Genomic DNA, 18,062 nt, shown 5'->3' with positions numbered 1-18,062 from the left:
AGGTCTTGCAAATGCCATTTTCACTACACGATATCCAAAATCATATAATATCTCCACCAAGCTCATCAGAAAAACTTAACTATTGGGCAACCCTGTTGGGACCCCTCTCACTTCTGAGAGCTTTCTCTATATCTCTACTTAATAAACTTCTGTCCAAAAAAAAAAAAAAAAAAAAAAAACCCTTAACTATTGAGAACCTGTAAAATGATAGTTCATAGAAGCTTTCCAAAATTCTATTTTTTAAAAAAGTTCTTAATTTTATCACCAGCCAAAAAACTGTCAATTGTTTTCCATTAAGTGACAGGTTCACTTTATTCATTTTTGAGAAAATATCTCAACTACTTTTTAGATAATGTTGAAATTTGAGAACATATGTAAGTCTCAATAACCAGTTTGCCAGGCATTCTTTCATGTAAAAATGAGAATCTGTGGAGGAAAAAAAAAAAAAAAAGAGCTATTTCAGCTAGCAACTCAATCACAAATTGCTTTTCTCGGAGACAGCCATCTTATTTCACAATATAGCAAAAATGCTTTGGCAAACTCTCATCTTGTCATGCAGAATAGTAAAATGTGTACTAAGGCTGGGAGAAAATATTTATGAATTAAATAACTGATCAGTGTCTTTTATCTAGAATATAATTTTTTTTAAACTCTCAAAACTTAACAAGAAAACAAATCCAATTAAGAAATGGGGCGGGGGGGGGGGGGTGGAGGAAACGGGCAAAAGATGTGAACAGTCGCTTCACCAAAGATGACATACAGGTGACAGCTAAGCACACAAGATGTTCATTACCATTAGTTATCAGAAAAAATGCAAATTAAATCCACAATGAGATACTACCACAAACTTAAAATGGCTTAAAACAAACAACTGACGATGCCAAAGTACTGTCCAGATGGCGGACTAAGTGGAACTCCCATGCATTTCCAGTGGCAATGCAAAATGGTACAGCCACTTTGGAAAATAATGTAGCTCTTTCTTAAACATATGCTTACCATATGACCCAACAATCTCACTTCTAGGTGACATAAAAACTTATGTTCACACAACCACCTGCAAATTCTTAGAGTAGCTTTAGTCATAATCACCAAAAACTAAAAACTACCACCCCTCAAGCAATAGTGACTCACCTGACAAGACCCTCCCCACAGCCCAGACCACCCAGACCAGTTTAAGCATAACCCCTCACTCAAGCCCACACAGATGGGACCATGGAGGGACCTCTAGATTAACCGGCAACTATCATTACCTCACTGTAACTTAAAATCTCTACCCAAGGGGGAGCACAAGCCTCATTTACATAACATACAGTATACGCAGGGGCACGTTTCCTTAAGGCACATGCTTGGCCTTCCACCCACCTCTACATAGGATGACAAGGCTCCCCTTTTTAAACATTCATCCTAATCCTACATAAAAGGAACCCACCCATGCTTGCTCCAGGTGTCACAGCTTTGGAAGTTATTCCCCGTGATCCCCTTATTTGCTGCAAATAGTTTCCTCTGTGCAACAACTTGCCTGGTGTCATATTGTTTTTCATTTTATCTCACTTAAATTCAATTCATTAACATATAGTTTATCATCAGTTTCAGAGGTAGAGTTCAGTGATTCATCAGCTGTATATAACACCTAGTGCTCATGACATCACCTGGTATAGTTTTAATCTGTGACTCACCAAGGAGCAAATTCACGTTAGTTTGGTTACGGAGGGACACAGAGAAACTTTTAGGGGGGATGGATCTGTCCTATATGTTATTCATGGAGGTGGTGGTTCACACGACTGTATCCATTTGTCGAATTTTGAAGAACTGTACGCTAAAAATTAGGGTCAATCTTATTGCAGGTAAATTATAACTTAATAAAACTGAAAGTATCTTTGAGAACCAAGATATGATTAATAATTTTTACTGTTTCATGAAGAACAGTTTTTGTGGGTTTTTTTTTTTTAATTTCATTTCTTTATTCATGAGAGACACACAGAGAGAGGTAGAGACACAGGCAAAGGGAGAAGCAGGCTTCATGCAGGGTGCCTGACATGGGACTCGATCCTGGGTCTCCAGGACCACCACCTGGGCCAAAGATGGTGCTAAACTGCTGAGCCACCTGGGCTGCCCCAGTTTTTGTTTTTTAAACAAAAGTTTTTGTTTTTTAAACTTTATTTATTCATGAGAGACACAGAGAGAAAGAGAGGCAGAGACACAGGCAGAGAGAGAAGCAGGCTCCATGGAGGGAGCCTGATATGGGACTCGATCCCAGGACTCCAGGATCACACCCTGCGCCAAAGGCAAATGCTTTAACTGCTGAGCCACCCAGGCATCCCATGAAGAACAGTTTTAAGGAAATATGACTTTTTTTTTCCCTTTTTCACTGCAAGGGAGGAGCACAGTGACTACCAGTACAGTTTGGTGCCACTACCCTGACCTAGACTAAGGCACCGGCAGTTTTACCTGCCACAGCTTTCTGCATCATTGGTATAAATGTCAGCACGATGAAAAAGTAAACATCTGAGTTATTATGAAAAGTGTTTTAAGCTAAGGGCTCCTCTGTGAAAGGGTCGAGAACCCCTTGAGATCCAAGGACCACACTTTCATAGATCATAACCACAACTCCTAAGACACTGATAATCAGATGTGAGGGGGAGGGTGGCACATGGATGGGTCCAGTTCTAACAGCACAGAGTGAAATCAAGCATGTTATGAAGAAGACATCAAAGAAATGGCAGGAATCAGAAAAACGCCACAAAGCAATCCCAGAATAATATTCAACATCCCACAGCCTTGGCCACTGACCTGGCTTATTCCACTCCCAATCTCTCAAACCACTAAAGAGGTTTCATCTTTAGTTTTCAGTTAGTGGCCCAGATATAAGAAAGGCAAAGCAGTCATTATTTTGCAACTTTCTTTTTTTAAAAAAATTACTCATTTATTATTTTCCATTTCTAAGACAAACGTTTCAAGGAATTACAAAGGTGGGAACTATCAGCAATGGTTCAAATCTAGAAAAGCCAAAACCTGCAGTGTGTCAAGGAATCCTATTTTAGCAAGCAGCTCGTGGGGTCCCTCAAAGTTAAAACATTTCCCAACTGCACTGGGAAATGCTTAGGGCTAGCCTGGAAAAGAAGGCATGAAAGGAGAGTAGAAAACATGTGTCACAAATCCTTTTTTAAGTCAAATATTAATCGTAACCAGAATTTTCTAGAGAACCTGGGATTTTTTTTTGTATATTTTTTATTGGAGTTTGATATGCCAACATATAGCATACCACCCAGTGCTCATCCCACCAAGTGGCCTCCTCAGTGCCTGTCACCCAGTCACCCCATCCCCCCAACCACCTCCCTTTCCACCACCCCTTGTTCGTTTCCCAGAGTTAGGAGTCTCCCATGATCTGTCACCCTCACTGATATTTCCCCACTCATTTTCTCTCATTTCCCCTTTATTCCCTTTCACTATTTTTTATATTCCCCAAATGAATGAGACCATATAATGTGTGTCCCTCTCCGAATGACTTACTTCACTCAGCATAATACCCTCCAGTTCCATCCAGACCAAAGCAAATGGTAGGTATTCATCATTCCTAATGGCTGAGTAATATTCCATTGCATATATAAACCACATCTTCTTTATCCATTCATCTTTTGATGGACACCGAGGCTCCTTCCACAGTTTGGCTACTGTGGACATTGCTGCTATAAACATCGGGGTGCAGGTGTCCCAGCATTTCACTGCATCTGTATCATTGGGGTAAATCTCCAGCAGTGCAATTGCTGGGTCGTAGGGCAGGTCTATTATTAACTCTTTGAGGAACCTCCACACAGTTTTCCAGAGTGGCTGCACCAGTTCACGTTCCCACCAACAGTGCAAGACGGTTCCCCTTTCTCCACATCCTCTCCAACATTTGTTGTTTCCTGAATGTTAATTTTCACCATTCTCACTGGTGTGAGGTGGTATCTCACTGTGAGAACCTGGGATTTCTGATCACTTTCAAGAGCCACAAGACACAACTAATAATGTGTGAAACTCTAGTGATATAACTTCCTCAATTAGGAAGCATTTGTAAATATCTGAAACTAAGTATCTGCAATCATTAGGCATTCCAGATTGATCAATTAACAGGACAGAGGAAAACAACAATAAAAAGAGGAGTATGGGGCAGCCCAGGTGGCGCAGCGGTTTAGCGCCACCTGCAGCCCAGGGCGTGATCCTGGAGACCCTGGATCGAGTCCCATGTCAGGCTCTCTGCATGATGCCTGCTTCTCCCTCTGCCTGTGTCTCTGCCTCTCTCTCTGTCTCTCTGAATAAAAAAATAAAATCTTAAAAAAAAAAAAAAAAAGAGGAGTATGTAACAGTATCATCTGTTTCAGATTCGTGAGGATTTTATTTATTCCTGAGAGACACACAAGAGAGAGGCAGAAACATAGGTAGAGGGAGACAGGGAGCCTGATTAAGAACTCGATCCCAGGACCCCGGGATCACGACCTGAGCCAAAGGCAGATGCACAGCCACTTAGCCACCCAGACGCCTTTTGTGAGGGTTTTAACAAAGGGAAGAAGAGCCCACTGAATTTTCTTCAGACTGCTTTCTCAGGAAGGGCAAAGGAGTAGCTACTTTAAAAAGTGGCTAGTTAGGCACTCCCCACACACACGGCCCATGTGAGCACAGCACCCCATGAGGAGCACAGCACCCGGACCAGATGGCTACAGCTGCTGACTCCTTAGGCAACAGAGATCCACTTTTCTCTATAGTCTCCAGAAAGGTCAAAATCACAAAACACGGCTTTCTTTCTCTGTGAAGTCTGGATTACCTATTTGAGGTTTTTCTTTCAACTATGTGAAGGGGATGACTTAAGTCTGACACCCAGAACTTTCCATGATGGGCCAGGTATACCTTGAATTTTTGGAGCTCTTTGGCTTAGCAAACTCCATGGTTAATAACGAGCAGCTCACCAACAGCTCTGGAAATCCTGTCTGGCCCCATACACCAAAAACTTGCTAATTACTTTCCTAGGAAGTATGGGTTTAGCTCCTGACCCAGAAAAGGTCCCCACAATAGTCAAACAGATTTTCTGCTGCCCATCTGTTGCAGATGTTTCCAAAGTCAGTTCTGTCTTACACAGTTCATGGGCAACTAGTGTCATAGTGTTAGAAAATGCTAGAGCTAAAGCTCTTCTGCCTTGCTGTCCACCAAACGGTTGATCGAAATTAAGGGAGCTGTTATATCCTCACGGATTAAACTCCATGAACGCCAGAATGAAGGTCCTTCACTGTAGCCTGCCTCAATGCCCAGGGAACTGTCAAAACCAACTGTCAAAAGTGAAAACACAGTCCACATCTTTGAAGAATGTATCTTTTGGGCAAAAATGAAGTCATCAAAGCTTTTAAAATCAGATTCTTCCACTCATTATAAATAAAAAGTTGACACTGTCAGGACTAACCTAGTTTGTTTCGGAAGCAAGCCAAACACTAACCCTGTCATTGCTAGCCAAGTCTCTCGCAGACAACATTATAGTCTGTTCCACCATGGAGAAGGGCCCAACATCCCAACCAACCTCAAGGGCTGAGGGCATTACATCTAGATATCCACAAAAATCAGTTTTCTTATCTAGATCTCACCAAGTTTCTCAATAAAGTTGGAGAATGGAGTATCTCAGCCATTAGGGAGATCTGGTTTCACAGAATCTGCATTTGGTTATGCCAACAAGTTGCCGGATAACTGTAGCTGCAACCCCCATCAGCCTTCTGATTTCTTTCTTCTTTGATCTTGCTGATAAGACTGAATTGGCATCTGTTCCAGTTACTGTAGTTGTATAACGAGCACCCCAAAATTCAGTGGTGTAAAACAAACATTTATTATGCTCATGGATTCTGTGGGTCAGGAAATCATGCCAAATATAGAAGAGATGCCTGGTCCCTGCTGCACAGTGTGGCTGCAAGAACATAGGCTCCTTGGTAGTATCTTCTGTGTCTATGTCTCTTCACGTGCTCTCCCTAGCACAGTCGCTTTGGGATAGCTGGACTTCTTACATGTACGCTCAGGACACCCCAGCCTTGTGTCCTGAGTCAGAAAGATGCAGGTGGACGCTGTACTGCCTCTCTTCTAGGATTTGAGCTTTGGGAGTCAAGCAGTGGTATTTCCACTTCATTCTGTCAGGTGAGGCAGTTACAAAGGTCTGCCTGGGTTCCAGGGAAAGGGACTAGGATTGCAGCTTGATAGAAGAATGCCAGTTTCACAACTTAAGAAAAGCAAATGGGGCAGGATATATACTGGGGTGGTCACCTTTGGGAAAATACAATCTGCTACAATATCAGTATCTGGGGCAGTGCTCATTCTGCATGACTCTTTACAGAGAGGTTCCTATTTCATCAACATACTGAGAGGCTAGGAAAGGCAGATGGTTTCCATTCTAGTAATGAATCCTGGAAAACCCAGTCTCTGTGAGCCTCTGCAACCATATCCCCCGCCACCACCCCTCCCGCTGCCACTGGCCCCATATCCTACCAACCTCACTCCACTACCAATCTCTCATGCTAGGTAAGGGAGGAGCTCTTGACTTCTTGATTTCCATACTCACATCTTTTGTATTTAAGGGGAAACACACACACACTTTCACTTGACCTCACTGTCATTTCCAAACTCAACTGCACTGTGACACCTTTTGCAATTACTCTTGTGGGGTAAAAACTGTCTCTACTTAGTTATCTACAGTTTCATACAATTTTGACCTCAATTTGCGGCTGCTTCCACAACTCCCCTGGGACAGGACTTCTACTACCGATGGCATGGTAGGTCAAAGTCACGATGAGCTTGAACTCATGCTCACTTTCAATGTACTTGCCACTACAGCCTTCTAGCCTTCTATCTGTCTGCTTGAAATTCTCACTTCCTTTGTTTTTGTGTCATTGTGTTCTTCTGGTTTCTACCAGTTTTCTCTTTCTTCTTCCTCTGCTTGGTCCTCCTGTTTCTCAGCACTTTTTATAGCTACTAGGTGCATATCAATACTCAGGTTCAAAAGATCCCTTTCAGCTGAAGATTTCCCAATTGCTTTATCAACCCTAGCCACTCACACAGGATTAACTCCTATATTTTCAGTTGCCTAGAAGACATTCCATTTGCCTAAAACCAAACTGATCCTATCCTGCCTACAGAAAAAACAAAAAACAAAACCAAAAAAACTAAATCAAACCATAACAAACAAAAAAAGCAAGTATTCAAACAAAAAAGGTAAAATAGAAAAAAAAAAAAAAAACCTGCTTCCTTCTCTAGCTTCCTGTTGTCAGTCAACAGTGCCTCTATCTTCCAAGATTTGAAACTTGTCTAGACACTCTTCCTCTTAAACTTCTCACCTAAGCCCTATCACTGGATTTTAGATATGGAAGGAACTTTCAAAATATCTAGTTCTGCACTTGTTGAACAAGGAGAACTGGGGCTCAGACATCTTGGCTGTTTGCCTCAAATGCTTCTGACCCTGACTATGAGGTGCCTTCCAGTACCAAGACCTATCCAAGCCCATCTTTGCTAAGCCTCCAGACAAATCTACTTCCTTTGTGGAATTAGAAGATCAGGGTTTGAGCCCTTAACAGTTGTTTGCCCACAGGTGAGTAAACAGTAACTGCTAGTTAAAACTGCCTCCTGATTAAGAACTTACAATAGGAAACAGAGTACATTTAAACTCAACTGGGTAAGTTCTCTCGCCCCCTCACCCCTGCAAACTGGCCGACTTTAATATTCAACCTGATTTCTCATGAAAACAAAATCTGTGTCAGTTGGCAGGTCTCCTGCCTGTCCTCCCTTTTCTGGTTCCTGGCTCTAGACTTCTGCTCGCTGCTTCCCCAGCCAAGAGTCCCTACATCTCTGCAAATGAACAGCAGACATTTCTTCTAAGGGCTAGAATGAGCCCCTGTACTTGCTTCACTAAAATGTCCTTGACCAACATTCCCACAGGGGTCTTTCCCTACTTCAGTCTCCTTAACATCTCAACTCTAAAATCTTACACACGATGCATATTGTCTTTCACCTACACTCTGTGTATCTGCATAGTCTTGTCCCACGAGACTACAATGTCAGCCAAATACAGTATGAGACATTCCATAAATTTGTAACACATGTTTGCAAAGTTCTTATCGTGAAACATCTGATTCTGATTTTTAAAAGTAGAATGTGAAATTTGACTTACACTCAATTTTATTAGACTAAAATTACCTTGCAAACAAGAGACTTCTTTTTCACTGATTATACCAATAAACAGTTTTCTCGACATTGTGAATACAATGCACGCTGCCTGCCTTCAAGGAACTCATAATCTAGAGTTAAAAAGGCTGCACATATGGACAAGTATTGGTTAGAGAATACAACATAATATATACCATATTGCTCATCTGCTTACTTATGCCATTACTTCAACATTGATCCACAGCCAAGAACCTGGAAATTATCCTTATTCAGGCATACAAAGCCTCCAAAACAACAAAATATTAAAAAGCCACAACATTCATGCCTTTTACCTACAGGAGAGGCTCACTGGGTACCAACAGACCCTAATATCCCAATGCTTCATTTTGTGGTTTTCTTGGCCGGTTTGATTAGAAGTTGCAAATTCTAAAAGGCTGCCAACAAGAGAGGGAAAAATACAGAACCCAAAACTCAAAATGGATTCACTCATCAAACAAGCACTGCATGAGTCCCTACTAAATACAAAGATGGAAATAACAGAATTCAAATATGGTATTTTTTTCACCTCATATATCAGTAAAGATTTCTAAAAATAAGCCCAGTATTATTAAGAGATCAGAGGAAATGGATGGGGTGGGGGAGACAGTGGAGATAGCAGTGGATTCTGGAGGGCAATCTGGTAATACGCCTCAGAAGCTTTGAAAATGTGCTTATGCTCCATATTAGTAATTCTGCTACAAGGATACAGGCTATGGAAATAAACAGAAGCAGCAATAAAGACCTGTCAGGCATTCATTCTCCTTGCCACTGTATTTGTAATTGTGAAAAATTAGAAACATCATAACTGTCGTCCTAGGCTGTAATTTATATTACAATTATATGACAAAATACAATGAGGTCATTAAAAGCCCACTCCACTGAAGACATTTTAAGGATACAGAAAAATACAGATGGCCCTCCCATCCTCTTTCCGCCATTTTTCTGTGCTGCCATAATGTGCACATGAATGTCCTAGCAGATGCTCTGAAGAGCATTAACGATGCTGAAAAGAGAGGCAAACGCCAGGTTCTTATTAGGCCATGCTCCAAAGTCATTGTCTGGTTCCTAACTGTGATTATGAAGCATGGTTACATTGGCAAATTTGAAATCACTGATGATCACAGAGCTGGGAAAATTATTGTGAACCTCATAGGCAGGTTAAACAGGTGTGGAGTGATCAGCCCTGGATGTGATGTACAACTCAAAGATCTAGAAAAACAGCAGAAGAATTTGTTCCCATCCTACCAGTTTGATTTCATTGTACTGACAACCTCAGCGGATATCATGGACCATCAAGAAGCAAGACAAAAACACACAGGAAGGAAAATCCTGGGATAACTTTATCTAGGGATGTAATACATACATGCAAATAAAATGCCTCAATGGAAAAAAAAACAGATAAAAAGATTATACCCAATTTCTAAAATAATTATTCAATAATAATACACACAAATATAAATCCTGGCTTTTCCACTTAAAAGCTTATAAGCCTGAAGTTTTGTTGTTGTTGTTTTTACTGTTTCTTTTTCTTCATTTGGAAAATGATAGTAGTACTAGTACTTACTTCATAAGGATTAAAAAGATAATTAGGGGGCAGCCCCAGAGGTTTAGTGCCTTCAGCCTGGGGTGTGATCCTGGAGACCCAGAATCGAGTCCCACATCAGGCTCCCTGCATGGAGCCTGCTTCTCCCTCTGCCTGTGTCTCGGCCTCTCTCTCTGTGTGTGCTTCTCATGAATAAATAAATAAAATCTTAAAAAAAAAAAAAAGAAAAAAAAAAGATAATTAGGTTCTTAGCACAGTGCCTGATATATAGTAAGAGATCAAAAACTAATGAAAAGTATAACCTAAAACTATTAATAGAAATAAAGATTAGGGACGCCTGGGTGGCCAAGTGGTTGAGCATCCACCTTTGGCTCAGGGTGTGATCCCGGAGTTCCGGGATTGAGTCCCACATCACGCTTCCTGCATGGAGCCTGCTTCTCCCTCTGTCTATGTCTCTGTCTCTTTCTCTGTGTGTCTCTCAATAACAAATAAATAAAATGAATGAATGAAAGAAAGAAAGAAAGAAAGAAAGAAAGAAAGAAAGAAAGAAAGAAAGAGAAAGAAAGAAAGAAAGAAAGAAAGAAGAAAGAAAAGAAAAGAATAGAATCAAAATTTTAACAAATTATTTCTGGATGGTTGCATTTCAACACATTTTTATTCTTTTTTATTTTTGTTTCCTAGAGTTTCTGAAATAAGCATATATTAGTTTGACATCATTTTAAATGTTTAAATGTTACTCAAAAATGGTCTTTCCTCTCAGAAAGGACAGTTTATCTGGATGGAAACAAACAAAAGACATTCAAAGGAAAATGTTTATTTTAATATATGCCCCAACTGCTAGGCAATTTACACGCATTAAGTCATTTAATCTTTATTACCAATAAAACGGTATTGTTAAGTCAATTTTGTATATTGCTAAGCCATTTTGTACAAATAGGTTCAACCAGGAGAACTGACAAGTTACACCAAGTAATTGAAAGGTGAGATGCCAATGTTGGGTCAGCCCGATTACCAAAAATCAGTTCTTTCACCAAACTCCACTGCCTCCTGATAAAAAGTCAGATAAAAAGAAAAATTACATCCAGAACCCACTTTTCGTTTATTACCCACCTTTATTCTTACAGAACTGATCACCACCTGACATATCATGTATTTGTTTCCTGTCCCTAAAATGTAAGCTCCATAAGGATGGGATGTTGTCTATTCACTGCTGTACCCTTAGCTCCCAGCAAACAAAACCAGACACTCAATAAGTATTTAGAATAAAGAATGCTGAATAGAGAAATGACTTGATCATGTCTCTGTGGACACATCTGGTAGCAGTGCAAGGCCTGCTGAAGAAGTTGCTTACAGGAATCCAGGTGGGAGAGAACAAGGACATGAACTAGGGTAGCAGAACCATAACTAGAGAGGGAGAGAAGATTCCAGAAATATCCGAGGGATGGCACTGATAGGATAGGATGACCAAGTAAGTGGACACGGGACTGAACGAGAATGCGGAGTCAGGAGTGGACAGCTGAGAGAAGGAAGGTCTGGCCCAGCATTCGTAGGGAGATGAGAGAGCAGGGCCAGAGCGACCTGGATGTGCAGAGATAGACAGGGAGTACCGGACACAATGGGAATAATCAAGCTCACCCAATGAGAACACATGGAGAGGATCTACCAGAGAGGCTACAAGTTAAGGGCAGGCCAGAGGTGATTCAGTAGCGCCTGGAGTTTCAGGGACCTGAGTTCTGGTGTAAATACCACTGTGAATGTCTACACCAGGTGGGGGCCACATGTGCCATTTAGCTGTCCCATGTGGTGGTGTTCTCCTCTGCTCTGAACAGGACATCGATAGTGTCAAAACCTCACAAAACTAGTCTCAAACATTGAGGCATTAAGAAATGCAGATCCAGACGAAAACAGCTAACTGGTCTGGTCCCCCTTTAAATCTTTCCCTCATACTGATGCATCCAACAGTACTACCAAATCAATATTCCTAAAACTCCCAATTTCATGCCTTTTCCCAGATTTAAAAATCGCCAATGGCTTCTACCTTCTACCCTCTTCTACCTGTACTATGAAGTATTAACCGTGTGAGTAGAATCAGGCAGTTCAAACTGGAATCCTGGGTCTACCACTTATTAGCTGTGTGACCCCAGGCCAATAACTTAACCCCTCTGTGCTCCCTCAGTTCCTCATCTCTAAAATGTGGCTAGTATCCACATTGCAGAGCTGTTCCCATCAAGGGAAAATTTTTATAAAGTGCTTACTTAGCACAAAATGCCTGCATCAGAGTTGCGTCCTTTAAATGTTAGCTATTATTATTACTTCCCCTAAATAAACTTCCTACACCACCTGGGATGCTCTCCTTGATAATTTCTAATACACAATGCTCATCGCAGGGCATTTGCTGGCAATGTGCCCACCCATGAATCACTACTCCTTAACCACCAGCACCACCACCACGAGTATTTATTTAACATTTATGCTGCATATTCAAGGTGTTGGGCTTGAAATACAGGAAAAATAAACAGTCCCAACCCTCAGAGCTCAGAGTCTAATATAATAATGAAAGACAGCCAGAGGAAGAGGTGCAAAAATGTGTTACAAGTGCCAAGGGGAAGCACTTCCTGGAGGCTGGGCAGATGCTTACACTGAATCTTCAAAACTTAGTGGGTGAACCAAGCAGAGTGAGTGTATGTGGAGTAAGAGCACCCAGTACTGTGGTCACAATCACTCAGTCTGACCTTGCTGGAGCTCTGAGCTGTGGGTAGGCAGAGTGGGTGGAGGTCTGGAAGGCTGGATCGTGGTGGTCACGAAGTGCTTGGACTTTATTCTGTATGCAACAGCCAGCCACTAATGTTAAGTAGGGAGCCCCTGCTCGGGTTCTAGAAGAGCTATACCTCTGCTGCCCAAGAGCTATACCTCTGCTGCCCAATGTGGGCCTCACATGTGATGACTGAACGCCTGCAATGCACTAGTGTGACCAAGGAACTACCTTTTAAATTTCAATTAATTTCAACTTAAAAACTGATAAGCATTTCAGTAACTGGAAAATTTTCAAGTACGTTTGGAATGTTTGGGTACGTGAATCTACATTTTCAACTATAAATTTAACGAACTCTAAATATAGAACAAATATTTCTGATGAAAAATTCAGTGTCCAAATTGAGATGGGCTTTATGCGTAAAATACACTCCAGATTAGAAAACTTAGTACAAAAGAGTAAAATATCCCATTATAATCTTTATATTAACCACATGCTGAGATATTTTGACTACATTAAAGATGACATTAAAATTAATTTCACCAGTTTCTTTTTACTTTTTTTTAAGTGAGCGCTACGCCCAATGTGGGGCTTGAACTCATGCCTCCGAGATCGAGTAGCATGCTCCACTGACTAGGCCATCCAAGTGCCTCTCTTTTTACTTTTTAACCTGGCTACTAGGGAATATAAAATGACATATATGGCCCATATTATATTTTAGACAGCACTAACCCAATATAATCAAGGGCAGATGACTAGAAGTAGACAGACCAATTAAGAGACTCTTTTTAGTAAGAGTCCAGATGAGACACAGGCCTGAGTTATCTCAATTCTACCTATCTTCAAAACCTAATTCAAGACCTATTACTCCTTCTAAAAGCTTTTCCAATCGTAACCATTTCTAATGAGTTGCTTTTCTCAGAACTTCCGGGGCACTTAACCTGTAAGGTTCGCTTCAGTGCTTAATTTATCACCTGTCATTTCTACTTAATTTGGGGGGTAAGTTGCTTCTCAGAACCATCGCTTCTGGGCAAAGGGCCACAACTTAAGCATTTAATCTTTCCCCATTCTGTGATGCATTTTCAATACTTTTAATAAACAGAGGTACACAGTCCCCCAGATACTCTATCACAGTCTGGACACACCCATGTGGCTAACTTTACCTTTTACAGCAGAAGGTATTGTGAATCCCTTCCTTCAGACACCTTAAGGACATGAGCCAAAAGGATACAAAAGTCAACCAAGAATCCGGGCCAATGTTCTAATACAGCAGTGATATCTAATCAGTGAGCGAGCACTGGGAGACTCAACTGGATACCACCAGGAAAAAAAGACCAAGATGGCAGAGCTTAGCATTTTCAGAGATTTCACTAAAAATCAAACAAACGAAAAATTTCTGATTATCCCTGGCTTCCACTGCCAGAGATAACCTTTGCAACCTAAGCATTAAGAACTTTTATTCAAGGAAAAGACACACAGCTTTAACATTCAAAAACTAACCCCTAAACTAATCTAACAACACATTTTCGAGGTAGAGAGCCACATATTACTGATCAATCTATGACTCTGCATTTCCCCCATCTACCTTAGGATAAAGAAACCTTTTAGGGAAATGTCATGAAGCATATATTTTATTGTATCATGGATAACAAAGGACTTCACCTACAGAACCATGTAAATTTTCTGAGAAAAAAAGCCTCAAAAAAAAACACACAAATAACTGGTCAACTTTTACCACTACAGAAATAGGAAGCTTGAGCAGCAACTAGTTGCAAGCAAAGGGACACTTCGTGGTTATTAGTACCTGGGATCTTCGTAGTTCTCGGATTTTTTCCATGACTGACATTTAAAACATAAAGCTGACAAGTTACAACAGCATGCGAATCCATCTTTTTTGCATTTGCCTAATGGCTCCAAAGATAACAGAATGCAAAGAAAGTTTGTATCTCCAAACAACCGAGCAATCAAAGATGGAGTCAGGACAGCTCATAGGGGGAGGGGGAGGGAGGAAAAAATAAGTTAAGGCAGTCCTGTTCTGAAAGGCTGGATAAGAAATGGGGGAAACCTGTCAAAGAGCCTGGATGAAATCAGGGAGTTAAAAAAGAAAGCACTCACTTCCTTTAGCACTGTGGGAAAATCCCAGTTGCTAATAGAAAGCTGAGGAAAGTTTAGTTTGGCTGATTTCTTGTTGTTTTCCTTCCAACATCATCGCCGAGTTCGAACGACTGCTTCCCTCCCCTCCTATTACTCAGTACAAACGCCCCCACTGAACTGAGTTGTCTGCCGGAGCCCTGCTCCCCCGCAGCCCAGCCTGCAAACGTGCTCAGACGCCTCTGGGCGTGTTGTGGTCTCACCGCTCTGCGGGCCGGCGCTCCAAACTCAATGGACAATGGGAGTTCACCCCCCAGCAACGCCAACTACAAAGCTCAGGAGGGCCATTTCCCTTTTCCTGCCCAGATGCTGTTTTCCCTCCTTCGAAGTAGGGCCCCGGGCTCCACTAGAACCCCAGTAAGGGCTGGGACGACTGTCTCCCCCCCCACCTGCAGAGCTGCTGATCCCCTCGAACCCCAAACAAGTTGCATCTCCGTGCACAGCCCTAAAGGCGTCCCCTTGCCCCAGCGGCTTGGTTGGGGGCGCACGGCGGGTTTCACAGTCCAGGTAGGACGGGGAGGGCACGTCTCTGGACGCTTGGTCATGGCCCTGCAAGCTAAGCCGTCCCCATAGCCGCCACTTGTCTCCCCTCCCCCTCCAGCGAGACGCGCGGGGAGGTGCAGGCGGGCAGCACCGCCACCTCTTCCTCCAGCGGAGCCCTCGGGGACACTCACCCTTTCACCACAAAGAAGGGGTCCTCCATGGACATGGCGTCCCGGCCCCCGGCTGCCTCGCGCCTGCTCCGCGCACAGGGCGCCCGCGCCCGCCGAGCCTCCCTCCGCCCACCCCACCGGCCTGCCGCAGCCGCCGGCGCCTCGGCCCCGGGAACCCAGAGCAGCTGCGCGCGCAGGCCGGGGCGCACGGGACCGCCGCGGCTCCAGCGCTCGCTCGGCCCGCACACCGACTCCCCGAACCTGACGCCGGGCCCCGCGCCGGCCCCCTCCCCCGGCTCCTCCCGGCGCGTCTGGCCGGCTTGACCCCGCCCCCGGCACCCGCGGCCGCGGCCAACCACAGACGCCGCCCGCTGCACCACTTCCGCACCCGCGCTCACGTGACCAGCGCCAGCCCCGCCCCCCGTCGGCGGGGCTTGGGCGGCACGTCACGCAGCCCTGGAGGCGGGGCTTGAGGCGGGTGGGCGTGGTCCCGCGGTCCGGCTCCGCCCCCCGCCCCCCGCCCCCGCCCTGCTCGCCCACTCTGGCTTTGGGGGACCCGCTGCCTGCTCCCTACTGGGGGTGCCAATTAGGGTTTCAAGCTATGCGCTAGGACCTGATTCGTACTATCCTTTTACCTTTCCTGCACTTTTAACACTTTATTTTGATGACATGTGATTTATATTTTTTTTACGGTATAACTTTATTTTTTTTATTGGAGTTCAATTTGGCAGCATATAGCATAACACCCAGTGCTCATCCCGCCAAGTGCCCCCCTCGTCACCCAGTCACCCCAGCCCCCCCCCACCTCCCCTTCCACTACCCCTTGTTCGTTCCCAGAGTTAGGTGTCTCTCATGTTTTGTCACTCTCACTGATTTATAATTAATTCCATCTCGCCCTTGCCATAAAGCTCGCTCATACACCTTATCTGACTCTTGATAATGTTGCACAACTCCTTTATGTAGGTCTTACTATGTGTTCCGCAATGCCCTAATGGGCTGGATGTGCGTTATTTCAATATTCCTGGGGAGAAGGCATTATTTCAAATTTGTAAATCACCAAAGTTCAGAGGTTTCAAGACTTCCTGTGGTCACACACTCTGGGCAGGGCAGAGCCACGGATACTGTGCGCTCTCCACCAGAATGCATGGATTTTCTAATGAGCATTCTCCAAGTGAGCAGTAAGGTGATTTTTTTCATACAGTGTACAGCACTTCCCGGGAGAGCCCTCCTTTGAGAGACTAACAGGGGGCCAGGTATGGCAATTTCTTCCCAGCGGTGGTTCAAGAGCCCTTCCAGATAGCATTTCGGTCCTTACAATTAGCCAGTTCTCATGCTATCCATGAACACTGTAGGCTTTGTGAACTTTAATTGCTAATTATCACTGAGCACTTTCTGTGTGTCAGGGACTGTGCTGTTATCTCAGTTGCTCTCATAATGAGGTAATTACCATTATTATCCTCATTTTAGGAATGAGAAATCTGAGACTCTTGGAGGTTAAGTGACTTTCTCAAGGTCACCAGTCCTTTTGGAGATGGAAGAGTCCTCAGAGCCAGACAAACCCTGTTTGAACCTGGATTTTGTTATTTGGTTTCTCATCCAGAAAACAGAATAATAATATTTAGCTTGTGGATTATCATGAAGGTTAAATAATAATGCATGTAAGCCCCTAGTCTCCCAAAGAGTGGGGCAGCAATTGTAAAGGTGCAACCAAACCAACGTGAGTTTGTGCCTTGGTGAGTCAGAAACTGCACCATATTGAGTAGCCACACAATGAAAAATTATTTGCAGCAAATAAGGCGATCACAGGGAATGACTTCCCGAGAGGTAGAATGGGTTCCTTTTGTTTAGGGTTAGGATGAATATTTAGATGGGGAAGCCTTGTTCACACGTAGAGGTGGGCATAAGGTTGCCCAAGTGCCTTAAGGAAACATGCCTATATGTGTCATATGTTAGGCTCCTCCTTGGGCAGATATTGTAATGAAGTAATGGTAGTGTAGGTCATCTCAGAGGTCACTCTATGGTCTATGTTTGCAGGCACGAGTAACGGTTTAGTTCAAAAGGTCTAGGCAGTCTGGGCTGGTGGGTCTTATCAGGGCCTTCACCATCATCTGAGGGGTGGTTTTGGGTTCCATGTGCCTGAATGAAGAGGTAAGCCAGAAAGAAGAGCTTAAGGAAAAGTGTAAGACAAAGATTAGTGAGTACAAGTAAGCAGGTAGGTAGTAAATGAGGCTAGGGAGGAGAGAGGTGAAAGTCTCCACGCTTCTCCAAGACCCGGAAGGAGCAGTGAGGCCAGATGTGGGAAAAAGAAGTTTTGGGGAGTGAACCATTTAATTGGGCTACAGAGATATTGAGGTGGGAAGGCGAAAAAGGATCACTGTTCATTCATTCAACAAACACATGTAACTGAGGGGCAGATGAGAATACCGATTAAGAGCCCTACTTGGAGCGAGATTGCCCGAGCTCAAATCCCAATTCTGCTGCTTCTGGCTATGGTTTCTTGGGCAAGCTGTTAAGTCTCTCAGTGTCCTCATCTGAGAAATGGACTGACTGCATCATAACACCTTTCTCATAGAGCATTGCAAGGATTAAATAAATTGATGTGTGAAAAATGCTTAGAAGAGTACCTGGCAGGTATTGTGCTCTTACTATGTGCCAGGCCCTGAGGACACAGAGATGAATAGGCTTCGTGCTTGCCTTCAAGGGACTCTCAGACTGGTGCAAAAGACAGGCCCCATGGAGAGGGAAGCTATAATTAAAA

General features: G+C 43.4%; 1 protein-coding gene and 1 pseudogene across 2 annotated transcripts in view; one reads left to right on the top strand and one right to left on the bottom strand.

Annotated features, from left to right (window-relative positions):
- STX6 (syntaxin 6) overlaps positions 1 to 15,664 on the bottom strand; it is a 53,105-nt gene extending 37,441 nt beyond the window's left edge. Inside the window, exon 1 of one of the 2 annotated variants that reach the window (XM_026001129.2) lies at positions 15,326 to 15,664. In XM_026001129.2, coding sequence (XP_025856914.1) covers positions 15,326 to 15,360 — 35 coding nt within the window. In that variant the 5' untranslated portion in view covers positions 15,361 to 15,664. The remainder of the gene's footprint in view (positions 1 to 15,325) is intronic. The other variant, XM_026001130.2, reaches the window with a different exon arrangement.
- LOC112921796 (small ribosomal subunit protein uS8 pseudogene) lies at positions 9,169 to 9,543 on the top strand (annotated as a pseudogene).
- Positions 15,665 to 18,062: the final 2,398 nt, after the last annotated feature.

Source organism: Vulpes vulpes, chromosome 13, assembly GCF_048418805.1.
Source record: "Vulpes vulpes isolate BD-2025 chromosome 13, VulVul3, whole genome shotgun sequence".
In the NCBI taxonomy this organism is placed as follows: Eukaryota; Metazoa; Chordata; class Mammalia; order Carnivora; family Canidae; genus Vulpes; species Vulpes vulpes.
This window is presented reverse-complemented; position numbering and strand designations above follow the sequence as displayed.